This window comes from Numenius arquata, chromosome 2 (genome assembly GCF_964106895.1).
Source record: "Numenius arquata chromosome 2, bNumArq3.hap1.1, whole genome shotgun sequence".
Classification (NCBI taxonomy): Eukaryota; Metazoa; Chordata; class Aves; order Charadriiformes; family Scolopacidae; genus Numenius; species Numenius arquata.
The window spans coordinates 118,611,237-118,638,068 of record NC_133577.1 but is presented as its reverse complement, the minus strand read 5'-3'; the positions used below and the strand labels follow the sequence as shown (position 1 = coordinate 118,638,068).

The 26,832-nt window shown below is 42.4% G+C and overlaps 2 protein-coding genes across 4 annotated transcripts; one reads left to right on the top strand and one right to left on the bottom strand.

Moving 5' to 3' along the window:
- Positions 1-308: 308 nt before the first annotated feature.
- On the top strand, positions 309-9,354 carry PMPCB (peptidase, mitochondrial processing subunit beta). 2 transcript variants are annotated; one of them, XM_074168279.1, is made up of 13 exons: positions 309-402; positions 2,402-2,542; positions 2,871-2,957; positions 3,426-3,555; positions 3,938-4,136; positions 4,791-4,870; positions 5,458-5,570; positions 6,227-6,370; positions 6,946-7,106; positions 8,440-8,525; positions 8,602-8,690; positions 8,900-8,975; positions 9,071-9,354. In XM_074168279.1, the coding sequence occupies exons 1-13, from the start codon at positions 313-315 to the stop codon at positions 9,133-9,135; spliced, it is 1,461 nt and encodes a 486-aa protein (XP_074024380.1). In that variant the 5' UTR covers positions 309-312; the 3' UTR covers positions 9,136-9,354. The 2 variants fall into 2 exon arrangements, with proteins under 2 accessions (XP_074024380.1, XP_074024379.1); XM_074168278.1 differs by having other exon boundaries at positions 311-402; positions 6,943-7,106; positions 9,071-9,346.
- DNAJC2 (DnaJ heat shock protein family (Hsp40) member C2) lies at positions 9,271-26,707 on the bottom strand. Of its 2 annotated transcripts, XM_074168276.1 has the most exons (17): positions 26,545-26,707; positions 25,655-25,845; positions 24,932-25,007; positions 22,631-22,729; positions 20,153-20,294; positions 18,872-18,952; positions 18,015-18,080; positions 16,579-16,670; positions 16,365-16,486; positions 15,372-15,521; positions 14,985-15,073; positions 14,829-14,898; positions 13,177-13,361; positions 11,887-11,987; positions 10,869-10,976; positions 9,954-10,108; positions 9,271-9,427 (listed from the first exon to the last, which is right to left on the bottom strand). In XM_074168276.1, exons 1-17 carry the CDS (start codon positions 26,600-26,602, stop codon positions 9,353-9,355), a joined length of 1,860 nt encoding a protein of 619 aa, XP_074024377.1. In that variant the 5' UTR covers positions 26,603-26,707; the 3' UTR covers positions 9,271-9,352. The 2 variants fall into 2 exon arrangements, with proteins under 2 accessions (XP_074024377.1, XP_074024378.1); XM_074168277.1 differs by lacking the exons at positions 14,829-14,898; positions 14,985-15,073 and having other exon boundaries at positions 9,279-9,427.
- Positions 26,708-26,832: the final 125 nt, after the last annotated feature.

The following is a 26,832-nucleotide window of genomic DNA, read 5'->3' as shown; positions in this document are numbered from 1 at the left end:
ACTGGGCCTCACTCCCATTGCTGGGCCCATGCCGCCGATGCTCGGTCGAGGCGTTGGGTTTCCTCACAAAGGGGTCGGCCCCCTCCCGGGCCACAGACAGTAAGGGCCTCTGAGGAGAGGGGAGACTGTCGCCCTACCATGGAAGCCGACTAGGAAGGGGCAGGTGAAGGCGAGCAGGCAGATGTACGCGGCGGCTGGCCGGTGGGGGCGGGCTCGCTTCGGCCCCGCCGCCTGAGGGGAGGAGGGGCTGCCTCTGCGCCTGCGCACCACCCCAAGGAAGTCCGCCACCGCCCCGCCCACCCGCTCTCCAAGATGGCCGCGTCTACGGCTCGCTTAGCGGCTCGGCGGCTTTTCCTGCCGTGGTCCGCTCGCCTGGTGCGAGCCTCCGGCTCGGGGGACCGGGTAGGCGGCGCGGCGGGGAAGGGGAGGGTGTCGCGAAGGGTGCGAGTGGCGGCAGTGTCCCCCTGCCCTGGTGCCCAGGTTGCCGCGATAGGGGTGGGGGATTGGCGGCCGGGCGGCGCGGTGCACGCTGGGAGTTGTAGTCACGGCGAGGCCGGGCGGCTCTTCGCCGCGGTGCATGGCGGGAAGTGTAGTCCCCGCCCGGCTGTGGTGAAGGCGGCTGCCGCCCCTCGGCGGGACGCAGCGGTGTGAGCGAGCCCGGGTGCAGCAGGCCCCAGGCAGCCGGCAGCAAACCCTGCGGCCGCTCCCACACTGTACCGCTTCCTGCGGTGTTGGGATGGCGTGGCGTCTGGGAGCCTGAGCGGTGCAGCGCGGGGACTGGGCCGCGATGCCTCAGAGAAGGGTGGCAGCAGCCTTCACCCCGGCGCGGGGCCTCCCCTGGTCACCCCAGGGGAGTTTCGAGAAAGCTTAAACGCTCCTTTTCTCCCGTGGTTAGATGGAGGCTGCCCGGAGGCCTTGATCTCAGAGCTCTCCACGCCTGTGGGTTTGTTTCCCCATCCTCCCAGTTTGAAACTTCAGCTTCACCTTCTAGAAACAGGAGAGGAAGATTTTGTTTTCAAACACAGGTTTTTCCTTCCCTGTAACGCAGACTGGGAGTGAAGGTGATCCCTCGCAACAGTCCAGGCTGGAAACTGGCTGGGGCGCAGCTGTGTGGAAGAGGCAACAAACTGCCTGCGGGCAAGCAGTGTGGCTGGCAGCAGCCCGGGCTGAACAGACAGGAACACAGCCAATAGAACAAAGGAAGTGATTAGTTTGCGTTTGTCAGGTGGTTAGAATATGGCAGCTTGTTTGGGGTTCCTCACTGGAAGGCGGTTGTTAGTGAACTGAAGTGTGTTCAGCACAGGGCTGGAGTATGTGCCCTATGAGGAGAGGCTGAGGGTCTGGGACTTGTTCAGCCCAGAGAAGACACAGGTTTGATTGGCTGTAACAGCGATCTGCCAGTACCTACGAGAAGGCTGTCAGGAAGCCAGGCTTTTCGCAGTGGGGCATGGTTGCAGAAGGAGAGGCAATGGGCACGGAGAGTTCAATATCTGTCCCTGTTCTGAACAACAGGTGATTGCGATTTGCAGTCCTGGACGTAGGCCCTTGGACTATTTCTCACTTCACTTTAGAGAGCAGGTACCCAAAAGAATCCCAGATGTTAAAGGAGTTATTCATAGAATGGTTTGGGTTGGAAGCGAACTTAAAGATCATCGAGTTCCAACTCCCCTGCCATGAGCAGGGACACCTCCCACTAGACCAGGTTGCTCAAAGTTCCATCCAGCCTGGCCTTGAACACTTCCAGGGAAGGGGCATCCACAACTTTTCTGGGCAACCTGTTGCAGTGTCTCACTGCCCTCACAGTAAAGAATTTCTTCCTGGTATCTAATCTAAATCTACCTGCTTTCAGTTTGAAACCATTACCCCTTGCCCTATCGCTCCACTCTCTCATAAAGGGTCCCTCCTCATCTTTCCTCTACCCTGCTTTAGCTACTGGAAGGGGCTGTAAGGTCTCCCCAGAGCCTTCTCTTCTCCAGGCTGAACAACTCCAACTCTCTCAGCCTGTCTTTGTAGGAAAGGTACTCCAGCCCTCTGATCATCTTCGTGGCTCTCTTCCGGGAGGAGGTCCTGCAGGCTCTTGCTGGCAGAACTGGGAAACAAGTGTGGTTCTTGGGGTGGGTGGTTGATGACAGTGACATGCTTTTCTGTCAGATCATTTGATTAGAGGGAAGCAGATGCAGTCTACTCTGTTTTTAGTTATCTTCATGTTTTTCTTCTGAGTCAGGTTAATGCATCCCTGGTGTGTAGCAGTGGCGAATAAATTGGTGCTGAATTTTTTGTTTTTAAATGCATCGTTTAAAAAAGATCCACAAACTTAATGTTTAAGTTCAAGAATACGTTTTTCAGAAGGGCATACTAGGATATAACTTATCTGCATGTGACTGATGCTTTTTCCTTACAGTGTGTGCATGTTGGAACAGGCAAGCTCAGAGCTTCCAAAGCAGCAACAGAAGTAATCTTAAATGTTCCTGAAACTAGGGTTAGTCCTCTGGAAAATGGCTTGCAAGTAGCTTCTGAAGACTCTGGACTCTCAACATGCACAGTAGGTAACTTGTAAAGGGAAGGTTTTTTGTAGCTGTTCATGTGTGTTCATTTCCTTGTGGAACTAAATTTCATTCTTTCGATGTTTATTAATTCCTCTTAAAACTTAAGCTAAGAAATAGAAGTTTTAAGGTTTTTGTAAATGATTTGTGATTAGATTTTTTTGTGAAGATCAAAATTTTCTTTTTCTTGAAAACTTGTTTCGTGTAAAGAAAGAGCCATTTAAAAATGGGTCTTGAAAATCTAAGTGTAGTTCATACACAAAACCAGCAAAGCTGGTATTGTTAACTGGTAAAATGATGACTTTTTTTTTTTTTGTCCCCAATGAGGTTGGACTTTGGATTGATGCTGGAAGCAGGTATGAAAATGAGAAGAACAATGGAACTGCTCACTTCCTTGAGCATATGGCTTTCAAGGTGAGTATGAGTATTGATGTAGAAGTTTACAGTGGATTTCTAAGTTGTTTATCTTCAAAGATCATTGATAAGAATGTTGTCAGAATTGTATAAATTTTCCAAATCAAGGAGAGCAAAAAACTGGACAACTTAGACTTCGGTTTCCATTAGAAAGTGAAGCTAAAGTCCTAGTTCTGTGTGGCTGATACACAACTACAGATTAGTAACACAGGTCTAATTTTAACTCACTTTTCACTTCTTGTAATATTCTTAGAAGACACATAGCCCACCTTTTGCCAGCTTTTTATTTTTAGTTGGGAGCATAGTAGGATTTATATCTGAGTTTGAAGCTTGGAGAGATTAGTATGCCAGTTTTCTTTCCAGAAGACTTTTTCTGTCTCTTGGTCTTGACTTTTCCAGACAAGAAGTAGTAATGGTGAGTAGGTGAATTAAAGGGTCTAGTTTCATTTTCTTATTGTTTTATTTCAGGGAACAAAAAAGAGATCTCAGTTAGACCTTGAACTTGAGATTGAGAACATGGGAGCTCATCTGAATGCGTATACGTCCAGGGAACAAACCGTGTATTATGCAAAGGCTTTTTCGAAAGACTTGCCAAGAGGTAACTGCTTTTATTCATCAGAAAAGCAGCAAAGGACGAAGTGCTTATCCAGCTCCTGATGTGACAACATAAAATGATGCTTTTGCAGTGTAACAATCTCTTCCTTCCCAGGTGAAAAGTCCTTTCTTGAACTTCACAGGAATGTGAAAAAGCAGGTTTGGAAAGGAGAGCGTCACGAAGTTGATATTTGAAACATTTTTGTCTTTAGACACCCAAAAGAAAATACCTTCTCCCTTCCTGCAGAGCAAGTCTTATGTCCCCTTGCAAATCTTATTAGCAAATCTTGGGCCGCTTGGTCTTTGGGATGGGTTTTACTTTTGGAACCAGATTTTTCTGGTAGTGTGAAAATACATTTTCCCTTCCCATCTCTATTTTCAATTAGCTGTGGAAATTCTTGCTGACATAATTCAGAACAGTACCCTGGGAGAAGCAGAGATTGAGCGTGAGCGAGGAGTTATACTTCGAGAGATGCAAGAGGTTGAAACCAATTTACAAGAAGTTGTCTTTGATTACCTTCATGCCACAGCCTATCAGAAGACAGCCCTAGGACGGACAATTTTAGGACCCACAGAAAACATCAAGTATGTACAAATTTGTGGCTGTCTTTAATTGTGTGGTATCTTTTATATATTGAGAGGTCTTATCTGAAAACATAGGGAACAGTGTCAGTTTTCATTTTTACCTGGAAGGTACCTGAAATTACGCTGGATATAACTAAGAAAAATTTCCCTATTGCCTTAATTCCCCTGTGTGCAGGCATCAAAGGGTGTGTGAGCTTAAGATGTCCACTGCCTGTCTTCATTATTTGCCGTATTTTTCTCCTGTTTGTTAAAAGTGCATCTGATAGAAAATTGGGAATGCTCCTTTTTCCTGTTGGTCAGATGTTGGGCATTATGGTAAATACAACTGCGCTTCCACTGCTCTTTCAGCGCTTGTTTATACCAGTGCAGACCAGGAGACTGTTAAATGTCTTGTTTTCAAACTGGTGTCTCCACCTGGGTGAGCTGTAAGTCTCATTCCTTCTCAGGAAGCCAGAAGAGCTTTGAAAGGCAAAATGTATCAAGTTTCTATTTCCTTTTTAGAAAGTCACCCTTATTTAGCTTTCTGCTTCTGCACAGCTCTGTCCCTTGGCAGAATTTACAATTATTTTGATATTGTATTGTTCCTTACCTTTAGCTCTTCTTACTCTAATAAACTTTACTGATGTATAGTGATGTTCCCTTGACTATTTCTAGATCCATAAACCGTAATGACTTGGTGGAGTACATAACAACACATTACAAAGGACCCAGGATGGTGCTGGCTGCTGCTGGAGGTCGGTATGAGATGTTCACCCTGGATCACGTCAAATTTTGCTTAAAACCATGGTTCTTTCATTTTCCGGGAACAGCATGATGAATTACCCATTGTTCAGTAGGTCCTGGAAGTTGATTGTTAGCTCTGCATGTTTTGTGCCTTTGTACCCTTTGAACTTTTGTTCCCCTTTCCCCTCAGTAATATTCCAGAAACATTCTTAAACCAGTAATGGGAAGTGAATTAGAGGCCAAGGTCATTCTTCCAAGTGGGAAGGGAAAGAGGGGCCTAAAAGGGGTTCAGTGTGAAAAGGGGAGTAGCAAGGAAAGCAGAGAAAGAGAAATAACATCGAGGCTTGAAATTGAGAGCAAACAGCTTGATTTGGTGTACCACTAAGAGAAGGGTATTGAAGAGAATTGAGGAGAGCGATAATGATCTTACTCCGTGTAACAGGGAGATGTGAGGAATCTGAAAGTGTAGCATTAAAGGAGGGGAAACACTAAATTACTGCTTGGTTTAAACTTTAAGCCGAGTCTTTCAATTGCACAGCAATTTAAATTAACTGTTTACAGAGTGACATTACAAGGGATGTGAAATATCTTTGTTCAGGGGTCTCTCATGATGAGCTGCTTGACCTCGCAAAGTGCCACTTTGGTAACTTGCCATCTGCTCCGGAAGGAGGGCTGCCACCCCTGCCGCCTTGCAGCTTCACAGGCAGTGAGGTAAGCTGTCAGATGGCTTTTTGAGCTGGCCCTTACATCCCCTGTGAGCACAACTGACACGTGCTCTCTGCTGAGGAGAGAGAGCTTCTCAGCCACAGATTCAGCAGATTCAAAAGTTTCTTGTCCCCAGTGAGGGCAAGGGAGTAGCTGCTTTCCAAAGCAGGACTTCCAAACCTTTCTTGGACAAGCCTCACCACCACCACTTCCTCTGCTTCATCAGTTCCTGGAGGAATACCTCCCTTACCCTCCTGCTACTTTCTTCTATCCCCTTGCCCGTGCTATTGGAGCATTTCCACTTGTTGAGAATCACAAATTTAAAGGATGCGGCAGAGAACCGAGGCATCTGTGTTCTATTCCCAGTTCTATTTGGATTTTGAAAAGTCATCAGCTTTCCTTGCTGCTATTTATCATAAAATAACTTGTAATGCCCTCTCTACATAGCATTGGGCTTGCTGTTGGCAAAGTGCTCTGAAATTGCCACAGGGAAGACTAGTTAAGGGTGATGTTAAATAAAGCTTCATATGCTTCTATTTTTCTTTCTCTGTGCATGCTTTATGATCCAGATGTAATGGAAATGTCCGTCTCCTGACATTTAACCTCCCGTATACGTTACCATGTACGTTTTGTACTACAGCTATTTTCCTGTGTTCCCGCAGATTCGTGTAAGAGATGACAAGATGCCCCTGGCGCACCTTGCGATAGCTGTTGAAGCAGCTGGCTGGTCGCACCCAGATACAATCCCACTTATGGTAGCCAATACTCTGATAGGTAACTGGGATCGTTCCTTCGGAGGAGGCGTGGTGAGTGGACATGTGACCACCTTCCTGCTCTTCGTGAGGCTGGTGGGATCTCTCTGACTTGGTTGCTACCAGTACAGGCCCATTCAAACTTATATCTGATGGTGTTACTGCTACTTTATGGCTATTTCGGGAGGTCCTTTTCTGGAGTGGGAGAAGGGGATCCAGTTGCGAGTCTGAGAGAATTTGTTGCCCGAGATCTAGCAAAATCTTAGGAGGTGGTGCTAAACCACCAAAATAGAGGTGACTTGAGGTCTGCCAGCCTTCATGGGAAGCTGGATGTTTCATACCCCCAGGTTCTGATGACACACAGCTATTAGTAACTATCCTTTTCTTGAACCAAAGTAGTTCTTTGATTTTTGGCTTAAATCTGGGCTGTTACTTGGAAACGTGAGATTACATGCAAGGAAAGGAACTGTTGAGATAAGAATTGATAGTCAACCTCATAGCTTCCGCTGGAGCCTGAGATACTACTATGTGTTCTGTCATCGTTGAAATGAAAACAGGAGATGCTGGAGGTGACTGGTAGGCTTTCAAAAAACTTCTTAAAGTAATATATTTCTCTTTTGCCTCAGCAGAATTTGTCCAGTAAACTTGCTCAGATTGCCTGCCACGGAAACCTGTGTCACAGTTTCCAGTCCTTCAACACCTGCTACACTGACACAGGGCTGTGGGGACTCTACATGGTCTGCGAGCCATCAACTATACAGGACATGGTGCACTTTGTTCAGAGGGAGTGGTAAGCTAACGACTGTTTCTCTAAAAATTTTGTTTTCAGTGGAGGAATACAGTTTAAAAAATAGCAAGCATTTAAAGGGAATACTTTTGTTTCTTTGCTTAGGCTTGCCTGGAGAAAACAAATGCATCAAGTTCTAAACTTTGACACTCAAGGCAGAGTCCCACCAGCCAGTTTCTGGCACCCGTACTTGGAGTGAACAGCTTAAGGTTGAGGTTTCTCTACCATGGAAAATAAATAGCTGTAGTTAATACAGTAGTATTCCTTGTACAAGAAAATGTGGCGGTGATTTCTTTTTTGACTTGACAGGAGTTACGAAAATACATCAAACCTTTTAGAATAGTACTAAGTCAGTGTACTGTGCCCATGAACTGCATGTGTGACAACTGAAAGAGTAAATATTCATGAATGAGAATAATGAATGTGCAATTACCTACAGACACCGTTAGTAGTTACCCCTTCCGCAGCTGCTATCCCACGTGATGTACAGGGTGCTGGTGTTACATAGAGCTCTAGCGAGTACACAGGGAAATGAAATGGTGTAAAGGAGGTGAGCTGTTACATGTGGAATTTTGAAACCTGCGATTCTAGATAGTATTCATTGGTCTAAGGCTTAAATCTAAATTGAAAAGCTGTCTATAGGTGCAACTGTAATACTTGAACTGCAGATGTGATGGGAAACAGATTAAGGTGCTGATTTAAAGTGGGTGAAGTTGAAACAAAAGTTCAAATAAAACTTGAAAATGAGGAGTTTCTTTAATCACATAGATCACTTCTCATATACCATTATTCTGTGAGATCTTTGTAAACAACTTGTAGAGAAAAACGGCGTTGTCTTAGCTGTCTGTTTGCTGCTGCTTAGCACTAGGGAAGATACAAACTATTCCTGTAACACGAATGTGTTAAGATACCTAATGCATGCCCCTCTCCTAGTGAAGTGTTCCTCAGGCAGTGTGGTGAATCATCTCACCAAGAGCCAGGACGTAATGGATTGCCTTCTGGGTTAATTACCTGTAATTGTTTGGCTCCTACTATCTTAGCAACAGCTATTCTCAAGGTAGCGAGTATGGACTACACTTGGCTCAAAATACTAATTTAATAAAATGAAATACAGCTCTTCTAAGGGGGCAAACTTGCTCTTAGGTCTATCGGTGTGCTTCCAAAAACCCCTACACTTTACATCTTATGGCCTGTTTCCATACTAAATTCTCTTACCAACTATGGCTATAGAAAATACGTGCCTGGTACTAATGTATATGCACCTCATTATCACAGGCAATCTTGTGTGCTATGCTCTACCATTATTTAATGCCTTTGGATTTAAACTGTTTTTCAGGATAAGGCTTTGCACAAGCGTTACAGAAAATGAAGTAGCTCGAGCGAAAAATCTTCTAAAGACAAATATGCTGCTACAACTTGATGGTGAGACTTAATGAGAGCTTTTTATTCCTAGTGGAGGTGTATGCTGGTAACTGAAGCATGTTTTCCCCTATTTTAGGGTCCACACCGATCTGTGAAGACATCGGAAGACAAATGCTGTGTTACAAGCGCCGAATCCCAATTCCAGAACTTGAAGCAAGAATTGAAGTAAGTGGCATTTATGTTGCAACTTTTAAATTATGCCCTTAAGAAACTGCTACAGGAAGTAACAATACAGAAGCTAAGCTGTTTCTGACTGAGAAAACTGTCAACTGTTTTGTGGCCTTTTCCCCTGGATTATACAAAACTAGGATCGCTGGCTCTTAATACTTTTTGAGATGGGATTGGTAACAAAGATGTCTCTTTACCCCTTTTAGGCTATTGATGCCCAGACTATTAGAGAAGTTTGCACAAAGTACATCTATGATAAGCATCCTGCAGTTGCTGCCGTGGGTATGTTGTATGAGTTTCCTTACCCTCCCATAACCCGCTCCCACCAAAAGGTACCAGTTGAGCATGTGTCATGGCCGACTTTCTTTAACTTCTAGGTCCAATCGAACAACTTCCAGAGTATAACAAAATCTGCAGTGGCATGTATTGGCTTCGTGAGTAGTGAATAAAAAGAACTTTCAGTATGTGTGAGCTTTAACAAAAAAACCCAAACAACTACACCCCTGTCTGAAGCTTTTAAGTTCTGAGTTGGAGAAATGCATTTGAGAAGATTAAAACTCAAGAAGCAGCCAGTCCTGTGTATTTGTATAATTAAGGAAGGAATGAAAACATGTACAATATTTGCATTTTTATTATAAAACAAAGATTGTCAGTAAGAGTCATTTCTTGACTTTAGTAGCATTCATCACTTGCTCTTGAGCAGCTTTCTTCGCCTTGACCATTTCAACGAGTTCCTGGAGAGTTATGGGGGAAAAAAAAAGAAGGTACTTATCTAAATGCGGAACTTGTTCAAACCCACGGCACTGTTAACACTACATGTATTCAGCCTGAAACACTCTAGCTCTCAACATAGTGAGGAATCTAGACAGTTTAATGCCTTAAAACAATTTCTCTTGGAAACAAATTAATGGAGGGTCAATGCTTATCTACTTCCCCTGTAGCAGGAACTTCACCTACAAGAGGATAGGGCCTTACCATCTACAAGAGCTTGCTGTCAAACTGTAAGACAGATTTCACAAGACAGACTTCCCTTTCCAGGGAACCAGCTTCCTGAGCCACTACTTTCATTGAGGAAACCTTAGTCCTTACTGCTCTTTTGGGATTGAGTTACCAAAAACCAGAGTTTCTCCGTAAGGCTCCATCTTGTGCTAGTTTGTTGTTGTCAGATACCGTCTCTGGTACGGAAAGCAACGCTAATAGGAAAGCATTCTAACAAGACCTGGGCTAATTGCGATCCCAGAAGGAGGGGAGGTACCTTACCTTGTATCGTTTCATGCAGTCTTTTTTTGACCGGCCTGGAACAGCTGCTGCTATTTTCTCCCATCTTTCGGGAGTATTTACTGGGTAAGTCTTCAATGCTTGTTCTAAAAGCTTTTGTTCTTCTGTAGTCCAAGGGGATGAATCTAAAGGTGATCCTGTTTTTAAATGCAAAAATGATAGTTGGGAAAAAAAATATTTAGCAAGGAGCCTATGAGATACGCCTAAGAAAATACTGTAAAATCTATTATAGTTGATTTAAAATCCTTGCAGTCTTGGATACAACTAGTCTGAGTTAAGGGCTACCCAGTACTGAAAACCTTAAAGAAAAAAAACAAACCACAGCTCAAAACCTGACTGGACAAGTGGCCCTTGGGATCTTTAAATAAAGCACGGAGAAGTTAGAAGGTAACATCTTCTGTTGTCGGCTGGGTGTCAGATCACTGTAGCTGCCCTGTGAAGCCGCGTCATTAGGGCAGCAATGTACCTTTTCCTTTTGCGTTTCAGTAACACTAAGTAAGGAAACGCAGCCTTCTGCAAGTGTCCAGAAAATCCGATGGGAGGTGTTTGGGGTTTAAGGAGACCTAAGCTTGGCTGTAGGATGATCCTGTATTTCAAATGCATCCCCTCAGGCCTGCTCTTACCTGGAAGTGTACCACCCTCTGAGGAACAGATTATCTCAGCGTCAGACTTAATCTGTTGCCTCATCAGGAAGCATTTCACACTGTCACTGTTTAGTGAACTGTGGCCTGTACTGTGTGTGCCGGAAACCCTCAAATCCAGTAACAGCCTGGATCACTTTCTTACTTGCTACTTCAGTTTGTTTGTATGCAAATCTTAAATAAATTCTGGATTACTTTCTTACTAAGATGCACAGGGGAGATAACTCCACAAGAAGGGCACCCTTTTCACCTTTACCTTCAAATCGTTCCGAGGGGGCAGCACTGTCCATCTGAGGCACCACACCATGTTCTTTTTTAAATTTGTCAAACGCTTTCTTGTTTATATCATCTTTTTGATGAGGGTCTACGAGCAGCAGACATTGAATAGAATAATTATTGCAACAAAATTAAGGCCAGACGCAATAACAAAAACATTGTGTAGCAGATTATTGTAAACTAATGATCACATAATCAAAAAACCAAATTCATACTTCCATTAAAATGATGATAAAGAGGTTGGTAGATAAATAATAAAATAATCTTTCAGGGTCAAATCAACTTTTGCTCAAAGCGTCAGGCTTCCCAGCCCCTATCCTGCTCAGATGAATACTTTCTCTCTATAAGCTTAAGCCTGAACCTGCAAGTTCAGTGAAACTGAGAGGGATCATTCTCTTGAGTAAGGGCTGTGGCACAAACCTCACATAATACCCAGAGTACAAGTGTGTCCAAGGGGCAGGAACACCTGGAAAGTCTGCGTTCTCCTTGTGCAGGTATGTGGTATGGAATGGAGAGACTTCTTGAAAACTTTGGGGTTTTTTGTTCTATAGTGGAATGTTTTGTTTTTCCTTGAAAACTTATTCCAGAGCTCTGTAAGCTCCATTTAGTACAAGAGGAGATGTGCCACATTAATTTATGTGTCTTAATCTTGTGTTGAATCCCATTCACCTTTTTAAAGTATCTCTATGGCCTCATCAATTCCATTTATTCTAGATCCCCTTCCATTGTAGAGAGCTTTCTCCGAGGCCTGCGCCTCTCTCTGGGCGTAGAGGAGCCTAGGCAATGCATAAGACTGGCTCCTGAGGTGATGACTTAAACAATAGCCTGAAAATATGAATTACATAAATGCTCTTCTAAATCTTCCACCTGAACTACATTTCTTTTGGGGATATACAGAATATTTTTCTCGTAACAGAAACACGATGCTGTCCAAAGAAAATCATGCTGTATAGAAGCATGCAGACCATCTTACTACAAAGATAAGGTAATATAGATACCAAGCTTTTGGAGGCTCTTTGCTTTATTGATGACATCTTTTGCTGTTCGTTTTATTCCAGTAGTAGAGTGCAAGTTCATGTAATTGGCAATAACTTCCCACCTAAAGCAAGGAGAGACAGGGTAAACCAGCATATCACATAATAGCTTATCTTCATACAAGCTACAGTCAAGCTCCTGTACGCATTTTTATATCAACTCCTGAGTAAGTTTAATCATACTTAAATACATACAAACTCTCACGGTAACTATTCTGGAAAGCTTTCAGTCACTAAAGGCAGATGTTTCCCTTAAGAATTCAGTCAGCTGAATTTCCTGGCTGTGGATACAGAAAAAGGACGGGGTAGAATATAGGTGTGTAAGTGCAAACCTGTAGTCCTCTGCACACCTCCAAGACTGAATACTGCAGGCTGCGCTGGAAGGGCTGAGAAGCTACTAACTCTGTGTCCAGTGCCCCTCCCAGAAGAATACCTAAACATCAGATAAAAGGGGCTTCAACAGGAGAAAGCTGGAACAGCCCCAGTGCCAAAATTATTCCTAGTGTGTTCTTGGAAAATGGAAGGGAATAATTGCACCTGATCAGACAGGAGCATTGTACCTAGGCCTGTGTTCTCAATGAGTACTCTTGACTGTATGACAGCTTGTGGTTTTTTCTTTTGGTGTGGTGTGGTTTTTTTTTTTTTTTTGGTATTTTTTTTAAAAAGCAAGCACCCAAATCTTGCAATGGAGGCTTCAAATCTGTGAATCCTAAGTAGAAGAAGGTGTTTCACTCCTGCCTTTTCCCCTGGCTCTCCCCTAAGGAGAACTGGGGCACTTAACTCATACCTCTAGATGTTTTCCTCTTAATGTGTAGAGGAGAAACGAGCCTCACATTCTTTGTGGAGCTACTGGACGTAGCTTACACACTTATATTCCTACCCAGCTGCATCATGGTCACTGTTAGAGTTTTGTTCTCTGCTTTAATGACTGGAGCCAATCCTGTAGTAAGCCCTGTGCAAATGTGCACCTCGGCACAATCTTGCTGATGGACCAAGGCCCAAGTTTGGGGGGAAACAAGATACAGGGCCAGAGCTTGCTCCAGCGACACGTGAGCTTGGTACTAAGAGAAGACAAACTACAGGCTGCTCAACAGTCAAGGAAAAGGAGGAAGTTCAGGAAGTCCTTATACTGACATCATACTTAAGATGGTCTGAAAATAAGTTGTATTATGGTCATTTGAAACTAATTTTTAAACTGTTTTAATTCAATTAAAAATTGTTAGTAGGACTTTTAACACCAAACCCGAGAAGTACCTTGAGTTAGTCCCTGCTGGGAAGAGGTTCACAGCTTTAATTAACAACTGTAAATCATCTTCTGGCCAATTTTTGCTTCCCCCTCCACCACCAGTGCTTGACTTTTCTGAACTCTTTGTTGCTTGGCGCATACGAGCTTCTGCCTCTTCTTTTTCTCGCCTTATTTGTTCATTTACTTCTTCTATCTGAAGGATTGTAAACAAGCATTATTTACGTATTTTTATATTTTACAGTGACACAAACCCCTCTCTCTGGAATTGCTTTGAGCCTTGAATTTTGCTTAGTTTTTGTTCTGTACATTACGTATAAGGAAATGGAGGAGCTTATCTGCAGCAGTATTATTTCCCTCCATCCTGTGCATAAATTTGACCATCCCAGATTAGGAGGTACAGCAGAAACCCATCACAAGTTCACTAGGAAATTAAATGAATGCTTCCAGGATTAGGCAAAACTTCTGAATATAGCGTGAATGTCCAGGCTACCACTTGACTTACAGGGACAGATCCACAAAAGTATTAAGAACCTAAAGTGACTAGTGAGGGCAGTTACACATCCGTATTGAACACACTGATCCCCAGATCTTCCAACCTTACTGCTACCTAAGCCTGGTTATGCTAGAAATCCTCAGTGACTGTAGTTGTACTAAGTTAGCATTAACTGCAACAACCCAGATTTTACTTACTAGGTGCTTTTCACATGTAGTTAGCAAGCAGTTCAGCAGAACTTGTTATCCATTGCATATCTTTGTAAACATCACATCCTGCGACTGTGGTATGACGTATCTTTAATGCATCCACTGCTGACTATGCCCAGTCCCATCTTGGCAATATTAAAAAAAGCTGTGCGCTTACGTCTGTTGGCAGGATGCCTAAAATAGGTTTCTCACTGTTTATCTCATAATTAAATCTTCCTTGCAAAAGGAAAATTATCCTATAGGTAATTTTTATTAATGAAAAAGGCAACTGTCCTGTGTTTGGAACGCTCTCCTGGAGACTGGGAGATTGGATTCAGTCCCCTGGAGGACAAGAGGGATTTGAGTCTTAAGTTGTCTGATGAGTAAACCTGGCCCTAGGATGGGAACAGATCATCTTCCCCACCAGGAAAGAAACTTCACAGCTGTGAATCCAGAGCAGATGAGAAAAAGCACCTTATTCTTTCTGCAGGATGTGGGTTCAGCCTTATTAGTCCTTATTAGGCTTTTCCCTGCTGGCAACTTTAGGTAGATCCTTGCTGAACACAAGTCCTTTTGTGGATCTAGCCCCAGGTCACAGATACTAGACTAGGAATTTTCTTGCGTAACAGAGTAGGTTAAGACTGCCCTCCTTCCCCTCTGGGTAACTGCTACCCATTGTTGTGCAAAATTAAATTCTTCTACTGTTTCTGTATCCTATACAAATGGTAGGGTTTGTGTCCTCTACTAATTAAAGATGCCTATTTTTCTCTCAGCTGGCCCTGGTTATTTCAGCAGCCAAGAACTGCACTATGTAAAATGGAGCAGAGATCAAGTCTACCTGGGGACTCTGAGACTCAGGTCCATGTGTTTAACAGGCAGGACTCCACAGCAGCTATGGTATATCTTACTTCCATTCAGTCACGTAGATGTCACAAATCAAATTATTCTGTTATTTTGATTTGACACTCAGCATAATTACCTGTTTTACTACAGCCGCCTTTCCTCCTTCCCTTGTTGTGGATGTAAGTGCTTCATTCAAGCATTGCAGACTAAAAATAAATTATTAAGTTACAACGGATAGCTAGCAGAAAGACGGGTATCAAAATGAGCAGAAATCAGCAGCGGGAAAACTTACCTTGCTAGCTCAAGACGATCACAAAGCTTTTCCACCTCCTCCATCATTTTAACACAATCTGCCTCATTATCAGAAAAGTAATTCCAGTTCTGGAAGCAGAAATACATGTTCTACAAAGTTCTTGAACTTTGTCCTGCTCCTTCAGACAAAGGCTTAACACACAGCGTTCTGCAGCCACTGCTGTGTTTGGACCTATTTGGTCAGCTTTACTCATCACTCAAAACTGTATGATAAGTATGTGTTTTAGTATTTTGCTTTTTAGTAAACCCACTTTCCGTACCCACCTCCAGCCATAAGAACAAGCAAGCACGTGACAGCATCTGATCTAAGCAAACATAGTAATTTCACTGATGTAACCTGTGTTTCACTGTAATAATATTTAAATACCTTGCATGTCGTTCTCAGTTTTTGCCTTTCTTTCTTGATCGCTTTTTTCTGTATCTCTTTTTCCTTCTTTGCTACTAATGCTTGTTGCCTAACTTCTTCTTCCTCCTTTTCTTTTGCTAACCGTGCTGCTTCTAACTCTGCTTGTCTTTGCTGCAATCAAAAGCAAAAAACAAACAAAAAACCTCAACAAAGTCACACTGTTACAGGGTCATTCAGTATTAAAATACGCTGTTTCTGGTTTTTAATACATCAATACCTTCATGTTTGGTTTTCCAAGAATTTTGAGGGAGGTGATGAAACATATACCAGCTGGCATTAACTCAAATACTCACTACGAGGAAAATACTCACTACGAGGACCCCTAGTTTATAAATTCTGACTTCCTTCACAATGAAGATATAGAATTATATGAAGTTTCCTATGCCTGTGCCAAGGGCATTAGCTTGGAAATAATGCAGTGGTCCAACATTTCTTCTGCATGATTATGAACATAAAATCTTGTGGTTCTCCAATACCGTATTTTAAGTCACTTTTTAGCACCTTAGAATTCCCTTTGATTCCTGGTACTGTTTTCAGAAATAGCCATCTTTTCCAAACTGTTAATATTAATCGAATACGTTATGTTATATGTCAAAGTGTTTCATACCAATCGACCATTCACAGTCCATACGCACAGGACAAGCAGCTCTATCTGCTCTATGAAAAAGGAAAATAGGGCACAGAACTTAACGACTGCCTCTAAACCAGAGGAAGTGCATGCAACAACACAACTCAGTTTTAGAAGTTTTTTGTTTCAGATCTGTGTTCCTTATTTTCATCTGTCTCAAAAGGCTGCCAGTCTTGCACTCTCTGTTGCACAGGGATCAAAGACTACACATCTTTAAACTCCAATATAATTCTAACAGTAGCTTTCCAACACGTCTAGAAGCTGAAGCAGTGGATCAGGTGTGAATGAACAAGGTGTTTTCAACCCAAATAAAGTAGTTCGCTTACTTTTTCTTTTGCCTCCTGTTCTTTTCGTTTTGCTTCTACCTTTGCTTTCTTCTCTGCTTCTTTCTTTGCTTTTTCTTCCTCCTTAAATTTCTTTATCCTGGGATCACAGCTGTATGCATTGTCTAGCAGAAGAAAGGATGCGTCACTCTTACTTCTACTCTTAGTTAACAAATCTCTTTAAAAAAAAAAAAAAAAAAGCAGTCTGTACGCTTACCAACAAGTGTCCTAATTCTGTTCATTTCTTCTTTTTTTCTCAATGCTCTGGCAGCTCTGTTTTGCTTTTCAATCCACCTCCTTTCATCTCGGCTAAAAAGGGAAAGCATAGTTAGTTCAGTGCTAATACCCTACAATGTCAGTCTGTTAGAAATTCAACAACAAACTTTTTTTTTTAAAAAGTTTCCCTACACAGATGCTCTTCTCTGAATCCTTCCAAAAAAATTAAGTTCCAGGCCCCAAGCTCATGTGAAAAATGCTAAGCATTTACACAATTACATGAACCTGACAAAATAAGCTGCTTATCTGTCATTACATTGTGAACCTTTTTTCAAAATGCAATCCACTTGTTGACCCAACATTCAACTCAAGTAGAAGAACTGAAATGTTGGTATACCAACTGAACAGAAGCTACACGGTAGTTCTCTCTCTGAAGTACAGCATACCCTGTTTTTATAAATGGACACTAATGACAGGAATAAGCACAAAAATGAGCTACACAAAGAATTCAAGAGCCTTCTTCCAGTGAGAAGCCTAGAGATTAATCTGTATAATTTATCAAAAATACAAGTGGTATGGAATTCATGACAGTACCTTCACAGAACCTGTGACCTGCGCAGGAGAGAGAACACTTGGTCCAGAGAGACTCAAAAAAATTTAGTATCAGGAAAAGGCATAAGAGAAAAGGAACAAATGCCTACCTACAGCCTATAGGTACGGCACAGTTTTTTTAGCCACAAAGCAAGCTAATCACTGCATCTAACTATAAAATTGATTTCTATTCAAACTTAGAAGAAGAGGATCATACAATGCAAGTTATGGTTATACAAGGATGACCAAGTGAAAGGTTGCGTCTTGTGAAATACATGTTAGACTAAATGATTTGGTGCTCTAACTTGAACGTTCTGTGTTTACAACTGTAGGAGGATAAAAATAGAATGTATTTTCCAATGGCAACATGGTCTGAGTAATTCAGCAACTATCACTACATCAACAAATACACTATTTTTATTAACATCAAGCCATCAGAACTGATCTCTCTGAATTCTAGAAAGTATCACTTGTCTCAGCACAGTTTAATAAAGAGTTGGAGAGAGGCACGATGCCCGCTTACTCATACACTCTCTTCTGGGTCCAGGTTCAACCTGTGTTTGGGACTTGCTGGAACTGCAAGTCTGAACTTAACCCACGTTTCAAAGCACCCCAGAAACACCTCTGTGACGCAGGCAAGAGCTACTTCCATTACATAAGTAAGACAAAGAGAAGCCCACAGTCAGTCTGCTTCAAATCCATGACTGACTGACTACGAAGCTGGGAGAGTGGAATTCAGTCTTAGTTCAGTGACCTTTCTTCCTGCGACTTACAGTCTAACAAAGTCGGAAAATCTTGCTCTATCAATCTCTCAGTCTGCTGACAAATTTCTTTTTACTTACATACCATTCTGCTTTTTCTTTTTCCTCTTCATCTAAATAGGAAAACTCTCTCCAGGAATCAAAATTATACCTAAAGTAAATTAAAAAAAAAAAAAAAAAAAAAAAAAAAGAGTGAATTGAAAAAAAAAAGAAAACAGCAGAACTATTGCAAATAATCTACCTTTTTTCCTATTAGCGTTTTGTAGGCAATTATGCTACAATTTGTATTTACAGTTTATAATACATAATTTACAATTATACTGCACCTACCTATGATTCCACTGCGTTAAGTCAAAACGCAAGGTGCTATTGAAAGCAAGGATTTACATCTATCTGTACTGTAGGACAGAGTGTATTTTAGAAGAGGATCAGTCTCCCTGACTCTAAATGTCTACAGTGCAGTTGTCTAAGCTCCCACTGTAGGCAGTGAAGACAGTGCAGTCTGTAGAGTTCACAGAGAAATTACTTTAGTCTTTATACAAGCATCCATCTTGAGCAGATGAGTCAAGCCATAAACTCTGACTTTATTGGACTAGACAGACCTCCCTTAACTGGTGGAGCTGAAATACCCCATAGCCACGTTGGCTGAAAACAAGTTAGGCGAGATGAACCCTGCTTCTAGTCTGTGGGTCAAGTCGGTTCACAGCCATTGTGGTCAGAGAACTGCCAGAAGCTCCTGCTTTAATTGTCAATTTACAATGTGGATTTATTAGCTCAAAGAAAGCCAGCTCAGTTTGTGGAAGGCACCAAACAGCAATGGGGTAATTTTGTGATGTTACTAGGTTAAGAACAGACCACGGCCAACAACCTACACACAAAAGGGGTCTGCAAGCCCTTTATATCGCATGTCTTGAATAGAAACTGAGGTATCAGCTAACTTACCAAAACGAATAGAATGCATCTACCTCTTCAAATGATGAGTTCATGTCCCCCAGTTTAGGAACATTTTTCTTATTTGACCACCTGAAAATAAATGGATATATTAAAGAAATAAAATACATAATCTTTCTTGAAAACATGGCACGTGTGAAGTACAGAATCAAAATACCAAATCAGAGGCTCCACCAACACAGAGGGGCACCAGGAAAGAGGAAGAAAACAGAAGAGTTCCTTCTAAACAGCCTCCAGATTGGGCCTTTTTTGGGGAGCTCCCCCAGGAAAGAAAACTCCTGCTGGAGTTTGGTGTGCCTCAAGGAGACCTGATGGAACACAAGCTATCTTTGTAGATATTCAATTCTCCACACACATTCTCCTGAGAGAGAAGCTCACAGGAAGTGGACAAAAGGTGCTCTGTGAATAACTCAGCTCTATGGTAGGTTACAGGAAGTTTCCCACATATTCTAGTGGAGTATAAGGGAATACTGCATGCTCTGTCTCCATTCCATTTTTTCCTCTACAAAGAAGGAAACCTTCCATAGGCTCTAGAATTTGTTACTCCATGACACAGCATCCATTTCCAAGCAAAGAAGGGAACAATCCATCTGACAACCACAGATCTACGTCTGAATATGTGGAATACTTGACAAAAGAGCCAATAAATCTACTTTAAATAATCAACTGATTGTTTAGAATGTGTTGTAAAGTTCCTCACACAATAAAACACTTTTTTTTTTTTTTCATAGAGGTAAAAGGTGAAATAGACTTCTATTGTGACAGCCTTAATACAAAATCAATTAGCAAGCAGGAATCAAATGCAGAAGTCACACACGTTAAGAGAGAAACATCATATATTGATAGTTGCATTTGTCTTCTCTTTTAACCAGCTGAATTGTGAACATAACTACTGTCTTCTGTTAATGTCTCACCCGCATAAGAAAAACATAAAAAAAAGGAATTTTAGTAAGTGGCATACACACACTTGGTATATTAAATAACTTTAAGATGAAACAATGTGTTGTAAAAAAAGGACAGTAAGTAGTAGGGAGCCGAGAACAGGCTTTTTTTTTTTCATCTCACGGGTCAAACTCAATGTCTCCAGTGTGACAGTTCAGCTAATTTTAAAATGACGAAATCGAGAATGCACTATTTTACTTGTATTACATATCTAGCAAAGTAATGCATCTCTCACCATCCCTTGAAGTCACACCTGTTACAAACACAACACCGAAGAGTTTGCAAACGCTGATTCCCCAGCAACAGCAAAGGCAGCCTGACATAGCTTACCTGGCATTTCTTTCAAAAACTGGTGAAAAAACCTCAAAGAAGTTCTCTTTTGCTTCACTTTTGGAAGGTACAGAATTATCGAAAGTAGGATCTATGCTGTTAAATGCTCGTCGTTTCACAGGGTCAGATAATATTTCATAAGCTGAAAAAAAGTTACCAAACATTAAACATGAGACTAAAGTGAGTCTTCTCCACAAGGTGGGAATGTTACAGAAATGGTTCTAAATGTTTAAAAAAGATGCTGTTGGATCTGTGTTTGATCTATCATTCTATACAGCTTGATATTTAATTATTTTAGTGACACCAAATATTTAGTGACACCAAATAGCATCACTGTCAAATTCTGTTAAATCAAGTAGGGGGAAAATGTTTTTGAAAAACACCACATTTAGCTATTGAGATGTAACAAACCGGATAACACTTAAAATAATTTTATAGCAGTAAATTTGGTTCAGGCACTGGGAGTTTGGCCATGACGTCCTCAGGCTTTTATCCTACACCAGATACTTGCAGATAAATTGGCAAAACAGTCTACTAAGATAGGCACGGAGTAAAAGCAGTTCCTGAGTTAACCTGATGTCAGAACTGGCAAGAACAGGAGCCATTCGTTAGAATTTTTGCAGCTCACGATGAAGTTGTACTGAGACTTGGAAAGAGTATGAAATACCACAGAGCTACCAGCCAAAACATGCACACTCCCCCAGTTTTCCTGTTCTTACAGTCCTGCAGTTGGGGAGCATCACATCACTGAATCGTTTAACCTGGAAATCACACACACTGTAGCATCAGTAAACTCTTTGTTTTTTCTTCAGAAAGTGTGGAATTACTTAGTCTGTCAGTTCTACAATACTGTGAGAACCTGACACCGGGACCTAACAAATACCCACTATTTTTTTAGGAGGAGTGAAAAGTCATCAAAGGAATCAAATCTGTGTCGTGATTATTCCTGGGCTTCTCTGACAGCATCCCTGGACAGAACGCACTGCACTGTGAAGGTCAGATCTAGAAGGTGATAAGCTGGAGGAGACCTTGATGTTCTGTGGTTCACATTAACATGTGCCTATGTTAATGGAGAGAGGAAGGAATGCAACAGCCCACCAGTGAGCTGCTCTCTGCCAGTCTTCCCTTCCCCTCTGGGAAGGGACTTCCCTCTGCCAGTACTCTAAGTGACCCCAATTATCCTCTACACGGCAAGCCAGGAGCTTCAATAAGCCCCATACCATCTTCCTGATGCAAGAAATTCTGTGCACATCTGTTCACTCCTCTTCCACTTACAAGATGTCCCTTCAAGAGATCCCCAATTCTACTCCCACAGACCCAGCTCCCCCAGCACTGTATCTCCCCCTCATTCCTTTGTCAGACCCAGCCCTGAATCCCACCTACATACGCTCCCGCCTTTCTAAGTTTCTTCTCTCCATTCCATTATCACTTGCTTCTACTCCAGATTTCCCTTCCCTCCCACTGCATTTCCTTCCTCCGGAGTGCTGCCTGGAAGCATCACTCCTCTTCCATGCCACTTTGTGCTTTCCTTTCTGTTGATCCTTCAACTTAGATCGTAAGCAGTTAAGGGGAAACATATTTTGCTGTTTGCATTTAGGACACAGGCACATTCCTGAGTTCAGGTGCATGTTGTTCTTATTATAAATATCTGCCAGTTTCTGACAGGACTGCAACTACGGGGAAAAAAAAAAATTCTTTGCCAACATTTTTCCTTTTGACAACTCTCAGGGAGGCTGAAAACATCATTAGCTTGTCTAACGTATCATCTACTGTTTTAACTAGTATTGTAAGAATACACCTAGAAGAAGAAAGTTTAGAACACACCAATGCCAAGATTTTCCCCCAACCTTATTGAGTAAAAAACCATAATTGTTTAAAATAAACGAAAAAGCCAAACTCCAAAGCATTTCTAGAGGCACAAGTCATACACCTAGAACACTCCCTATGGTTCTGGAATCGTCCAGCAGCTGGGTTCTAGGTCACTACAGGCAAGAAAGGAAATGTTATTCACTTGAGTTCACTTGGTCAACTGTGGGCAGAAAAGAGCAGCTGAAGGAATCGATATCCTACATCAAATCCACAGATGCTCTGTTGGCAGAGGAAGCGCATTAGAATTCAGATTTTCCAATGTGCTGTTGGTGTCTATGGGGACCTACTTTATAGCACAGGAGTTTATGCCAGGTACATGGCTACCTCTAGTGGCTCATCTTCGCATACACCGCTATAGTGCTCATGTTTTGTCACCAGGTGGCCTGGCAGACGAACGTCTATCACCTGCATTCCTACACCGCTTCTACCCAGAGGGAAGTTATATTAATGTGATCTCTATTTATTGAGTCAGTTTTCCAAAACGGAAGAGAACTTCTCTGGCTTTTTAGTAAGTGACAATTCTTTAAAAGCCTAATAAAGTACTACAAATACGTTTCAGATTATCAAGCAGAATAAGAGAGTATCTAATAAAAGAGATCAATTACTTACCTTTAGTTATGCATGTAAAATAATCATTATCACCTTCTCCTATCTGTTCCCCTGCAGCTTTTCGCTTGTCTGGATGATGTTTCAAAACCATGGATTTATCTAGCAAATAGATGCATTACATTTAGAGAAGCTTCATCTCATCAGTTTATTTCTCATAAACTACAAAGCAATATGATAAATCCAATTGATATTTCTCTAATTAGAGACTTAAAAATAAAATTAAAAAAACAACCCCCCCAGAAAATATCAGGAAGAAAAGAGATATAAGTTAATGAATTTTCTTTGATTTAACGCTATTGTCAGCATTAAAATTATTTCATCTTTGCTGGGACACAAAATAACCACAACTCAGAAACTCTATTCCACTGTCATCAGCTGAAGAAGTACTAATTATTCTAATATTATGCATAGCAAAGTGATTCACTATAAGTGTACAGTTAGCCTTAAATAGCATAATGCAGTTTCAGGACCTTAATTGTGCAAGATTGTACAACTCCCTGTGCAATCATACTGAAAAAAATAAATAAAAACAATTAATGTCATTTTAGTTGTTATTTCTAATGAAAAACAAAGTAGTTCAGATAAAATAAAAATTGTATTCTATTTCTTTACTCAAGTTCTGAACAGGATCCAAGATGGAATTTAGGAAGGAAACTACAAAGGAAACTACAGCCATGAGCCTGTGAAGACTGCTGCACTTACCCATGGATAACATTAAGCACGCATACTAGACTTTGTGGTCAAGGTCTCTCTCTACTTAGGTCTTAAATCCTAAGATATAACTAACACAGAATATCAACTAAAGTTGCTACCAAGGTTGTCCTAGTGTTTAAACAGTAAAACCAGATTTTAAACCAACTTCTTTGCCAAAAAGTCTAGCTGTATTCTCGTATAACACAAATTGTACCTTCTTGGCTCACTATAAAATACCAGAGAGAAGATATGCAAGAAGTTAAGCAACCTGCTTTTTGAGAAACAAATCAGAATCCTTGTTAAAAACAGGAAAGCACAGTACATACTGGTGAGAAAGACTCACATCTCTATACTACCGTGTAATAATTGAGTGCAGTTAGGATCCTGAAGAGAGATGCCCCAGTTCTTGCTTGATAAAGTTAGCGAGACCACTAATCATCACCACAATAACTGCTACTCTATTCTGTACTGGAGCACATGCTCCACGGTGGCACTGCTAATCACCACATACCTGAGGCAACATAATTTCCCATGCAAATTGGTAATTTGCTAATTTCCACCCATTTTCATTTGGGAGTATCTGTGGTTTCACTGGGGACAGTGATTCTACCTCACACCAGTACTGTTATACAGGCAATTGTTTGCAAGATCAACTCATAAAACCATCAGCTTATTTCATAAAAGCTATTGAACAATCTTCAGAGTACTTTTAAATCTTCCTCCACTAGATGCTTGCATCCTTCAAGCTAAGGCAACTCTTGGTCACATTGCTTTCTAGGAAAAAAAGTTCTGAAGCCCAACGTGTTGTTCCTTCATGTGCAAGTACGATAAAATACCCCCAGTCACCTGCATGCACTTCTGAACCATGTCATGATTTAAGACATGGGTCCATGACATGATTAAGCAGCACACTAGTAATTCCAAGTTCTATTGTTTATTAACCCAAAATGTCAAGGAAGCTCAACCTCACAAGACCACGTTTTTAACAGCTTGATATATCCCAGAGATCCAGCCACAGGAATTCTTCGGTTTTCACATGGTAAAATGACCAATTAAGAGCAAAATGAGCTTCTTAGTCGCCCAAGTTAAATTTTAGTTATTTGAATACCTGAAAATTCAAGAGTTAGTGCTCCATTGCCATGCAAAGTTCAGTCTAATCAAAATGTATAACAGCAGGGTACTTCTTAAATGTTCACTAGCATTAACATGGCAGCTAACCATTGTAAGGGGGCTTCAGGTACCAACCTACTGAAACACACAGGGCAGGGATAGTTGTATTTCTCTGCCTTTCATCGAGCATGGCTGCAGACTCAAAAATGCAGAAATGTACAGTTACAGTCTCAAGGCTGTTGACAAAAAAAAAAACCCCACAGGCAAGAAAGCTGAGTGTGAACTCGCTGAAATTTTTGAAATCCCTAGCTTTAGGCCTGTGGATTTCGGAGCTGTGATGCAAATTTAGAAGGCTGATAAGCAACACAAATCAAAGAGTGGGCATTTTTAGGTCTGTGAAACAGTAAAAAGCTTGTTCATGACATGTATGTATTTCCACATGGAAAACAGTTGTGTACATCTGAACAAAAGGTATGCTTATGAAGGAAAGGTACTTACGAGCTGCTTTGATTTGTTTCTGAGTAGCCCTGTATCGTATATTTCCTAGCCCAAGAACTGCATAATGGTCTTGATTCTGAGGAAAAAAAAAAGAACCCTAATAAATACTGATGAATGTGACCTAAAAAGCTACAACACATGCAGAAAAACAGTTCTCCCCACAATCTTTTAAAAGAAAGAGGCATAATTCTTCCCTCTCTCAATAAATATTAGGTAAGGCTATAGGAACAATTGTCATAAAGGTCATAATTATTGAATAACCAAATATCAATAAAGACAGACACTGTTACAGAAATTCAAGTAGCTTAATCTAAATTGGATTAAAGCACTGGATCCTAGAAAGTTCGATTATTGGAAAATTGAATTGCTGTCTTTAATATTAGAGTGCAACTCCAGAATAAGGGAGGCGGTAACAGCGAGAAGCAACACTTTTACTGCTTACAGACAGTAAAATGAAAAGAAGCAACTCAAGACTAAGATCTTATCCTGACGTGTGGGTGAGTTTGCCCTCATTAACCAGTTATGTGTGGAAAATACCAACCGAGCTGTAATGCTAAGAGACACAAATGAATTCTGATGGAGGTAGGAAGGGAAGAGGAAAGGGATCTTCAGCAGCTGAGGAAGGGAGGAGGAAAGGGATCTTCAGCAGCTGAGAACAGCGGATAATTTTGACAGGAGATTTGCAGACAAAGTAATTAACACTAATCTGTATCAACTGAATACCTTCCAGTCCTTTGGATCAAGGGTTTTTAACATAGGAAATTCTTCGAGCTGCAATTCTTCATCCCCTGATTCTTCAGAAAGTTCCTTCTCATCTTCTAGCTCCTGGAAAGAGGCAGAAACATTTATGTTTCTCCTCTTAATAAATGCTTCAAACCATCTTCCCACGGGTTCCACTTGACAGAGTACTGATGCTATAAGCAAAAACATAAAAGCAACTTCACCTTCTGTGGTTGACTTTTTTTTTTTGTTTGTTTGTTTTAATTAAACCTCATCAAAGCCCATAGAAGTACTGCATCACGCGAGGCTACAGATTGGCAAATCTTCCAGTTTGCTCTAAAAACACCACGCGGCTTTAAGGCTTGCCAGACCCAGAACCGACGTTTATCAGGCGGTACCTTCCGAACACTTCACCGCCCTCTCAAAACTTGAAAGCTGCTTTCGAGTCGAAGGCACGCACGTGTGAAACGACACCGAACATCCTCCTCGCCTGGGTAACGGAGGAGGTAACTCCGGCAGAAGCAGTAAATTGTGGACGGGTCCAGCCCCCCCCCCCCCCCGGCGGCCGCCCCGCACTTGTTGCTCACACACCGACCGGCAACGAGTAGCGGGGCGGCCGCAAGGCGCCGGGAGGGCGGCAATGAAGTGAAACTGAGGGAAAAGTTCTTCACAAACAGACCATTTTTCAACTCTTAACGCCTCAGCGGGTACTAGAGGGTGTCTGTTCCCCTGGACCAACCCCTCCAACACCGGGGGAAGCCCCGCTCCCCACCCCGCCGGCAGCTCCCGGCCCCCTTCTCCCTCACGACCCGCCGCCCCCGCGGCTCGGCACCGGCTGCAGCCCGGCGGCCGGGCCGCTCCCGCCCCGCTCCCGAGGGACCGGCGGTACCTACCGGCCGACAGCGCCCTGGTGACGGCCGTCACCTGCCCCTCCTGCGCCCCCCGCAGCATGGCGGCGGCGACGGGCGGCGGGCCGGAGCGCGGCTGGGGCCTGGGCGCCGGGCCCCGCTGGCCTCGCCTCGCCGGTTGCCAGGAGCCGGCGCATGGAGGCGCCCGCCGAGCGCTTCCGGGGCGGCGGCGGCGTGCGGCGGGATAAGCGGCCCGGTCCCCTCCTCCCCCGCCGACCGCCTCGCCCCACTGCCCGTTCCACGCTGCCCCTCCGCAACGGAGCCCGGGCCCGG

Bases quoted from the DNA above. Each gene is read 5' to 3' on its own strand.
- DNAJC2 (XM_074168276.1), bottom strand. From the start codon at position 26,602: ATGCTGCGGGGGGCGCAGGAGGGGCAGGTGACGGCCGTCACCAGGGCG. The intron at 14,899-14,984 runs GTAAGTTTTCCC...ATTTATTTTTAG, and splicing joins GATCGTCTTGAGCTAGCAAG to TCTGCAATGCTTGAATGAAG. The intron at 11,988-13,176 runs GTACTTCTCGGG...TCCTTGCTTTAG, and splicing joins CCAGCAGGGACTAACTCAAG to GTGGGAAGTTATTGCCAATT.
- PMPCB (XM_074168278.1), top strand. From the start codon at position 313: ATGGCCGCGTCTACGGCTCGCTTAGCGGCTCGGCGGCTTTTCCTGCCG. The intron at 403-2,401 runs GTAGGCGGCGCG...TTTTCCTTACAG, and splicing joins CCTCCGGCTCGGGGGACCGG to TGTGTGCATGTTGGAACAGG. The intron at 5,571-6,226 runs GTAAGCTGTCAG...GTGTTCCCGCAG, and splicing joins GCAGCTTCACAGGCAGTGAG to ATTCGTGTAAGAGATGACAA.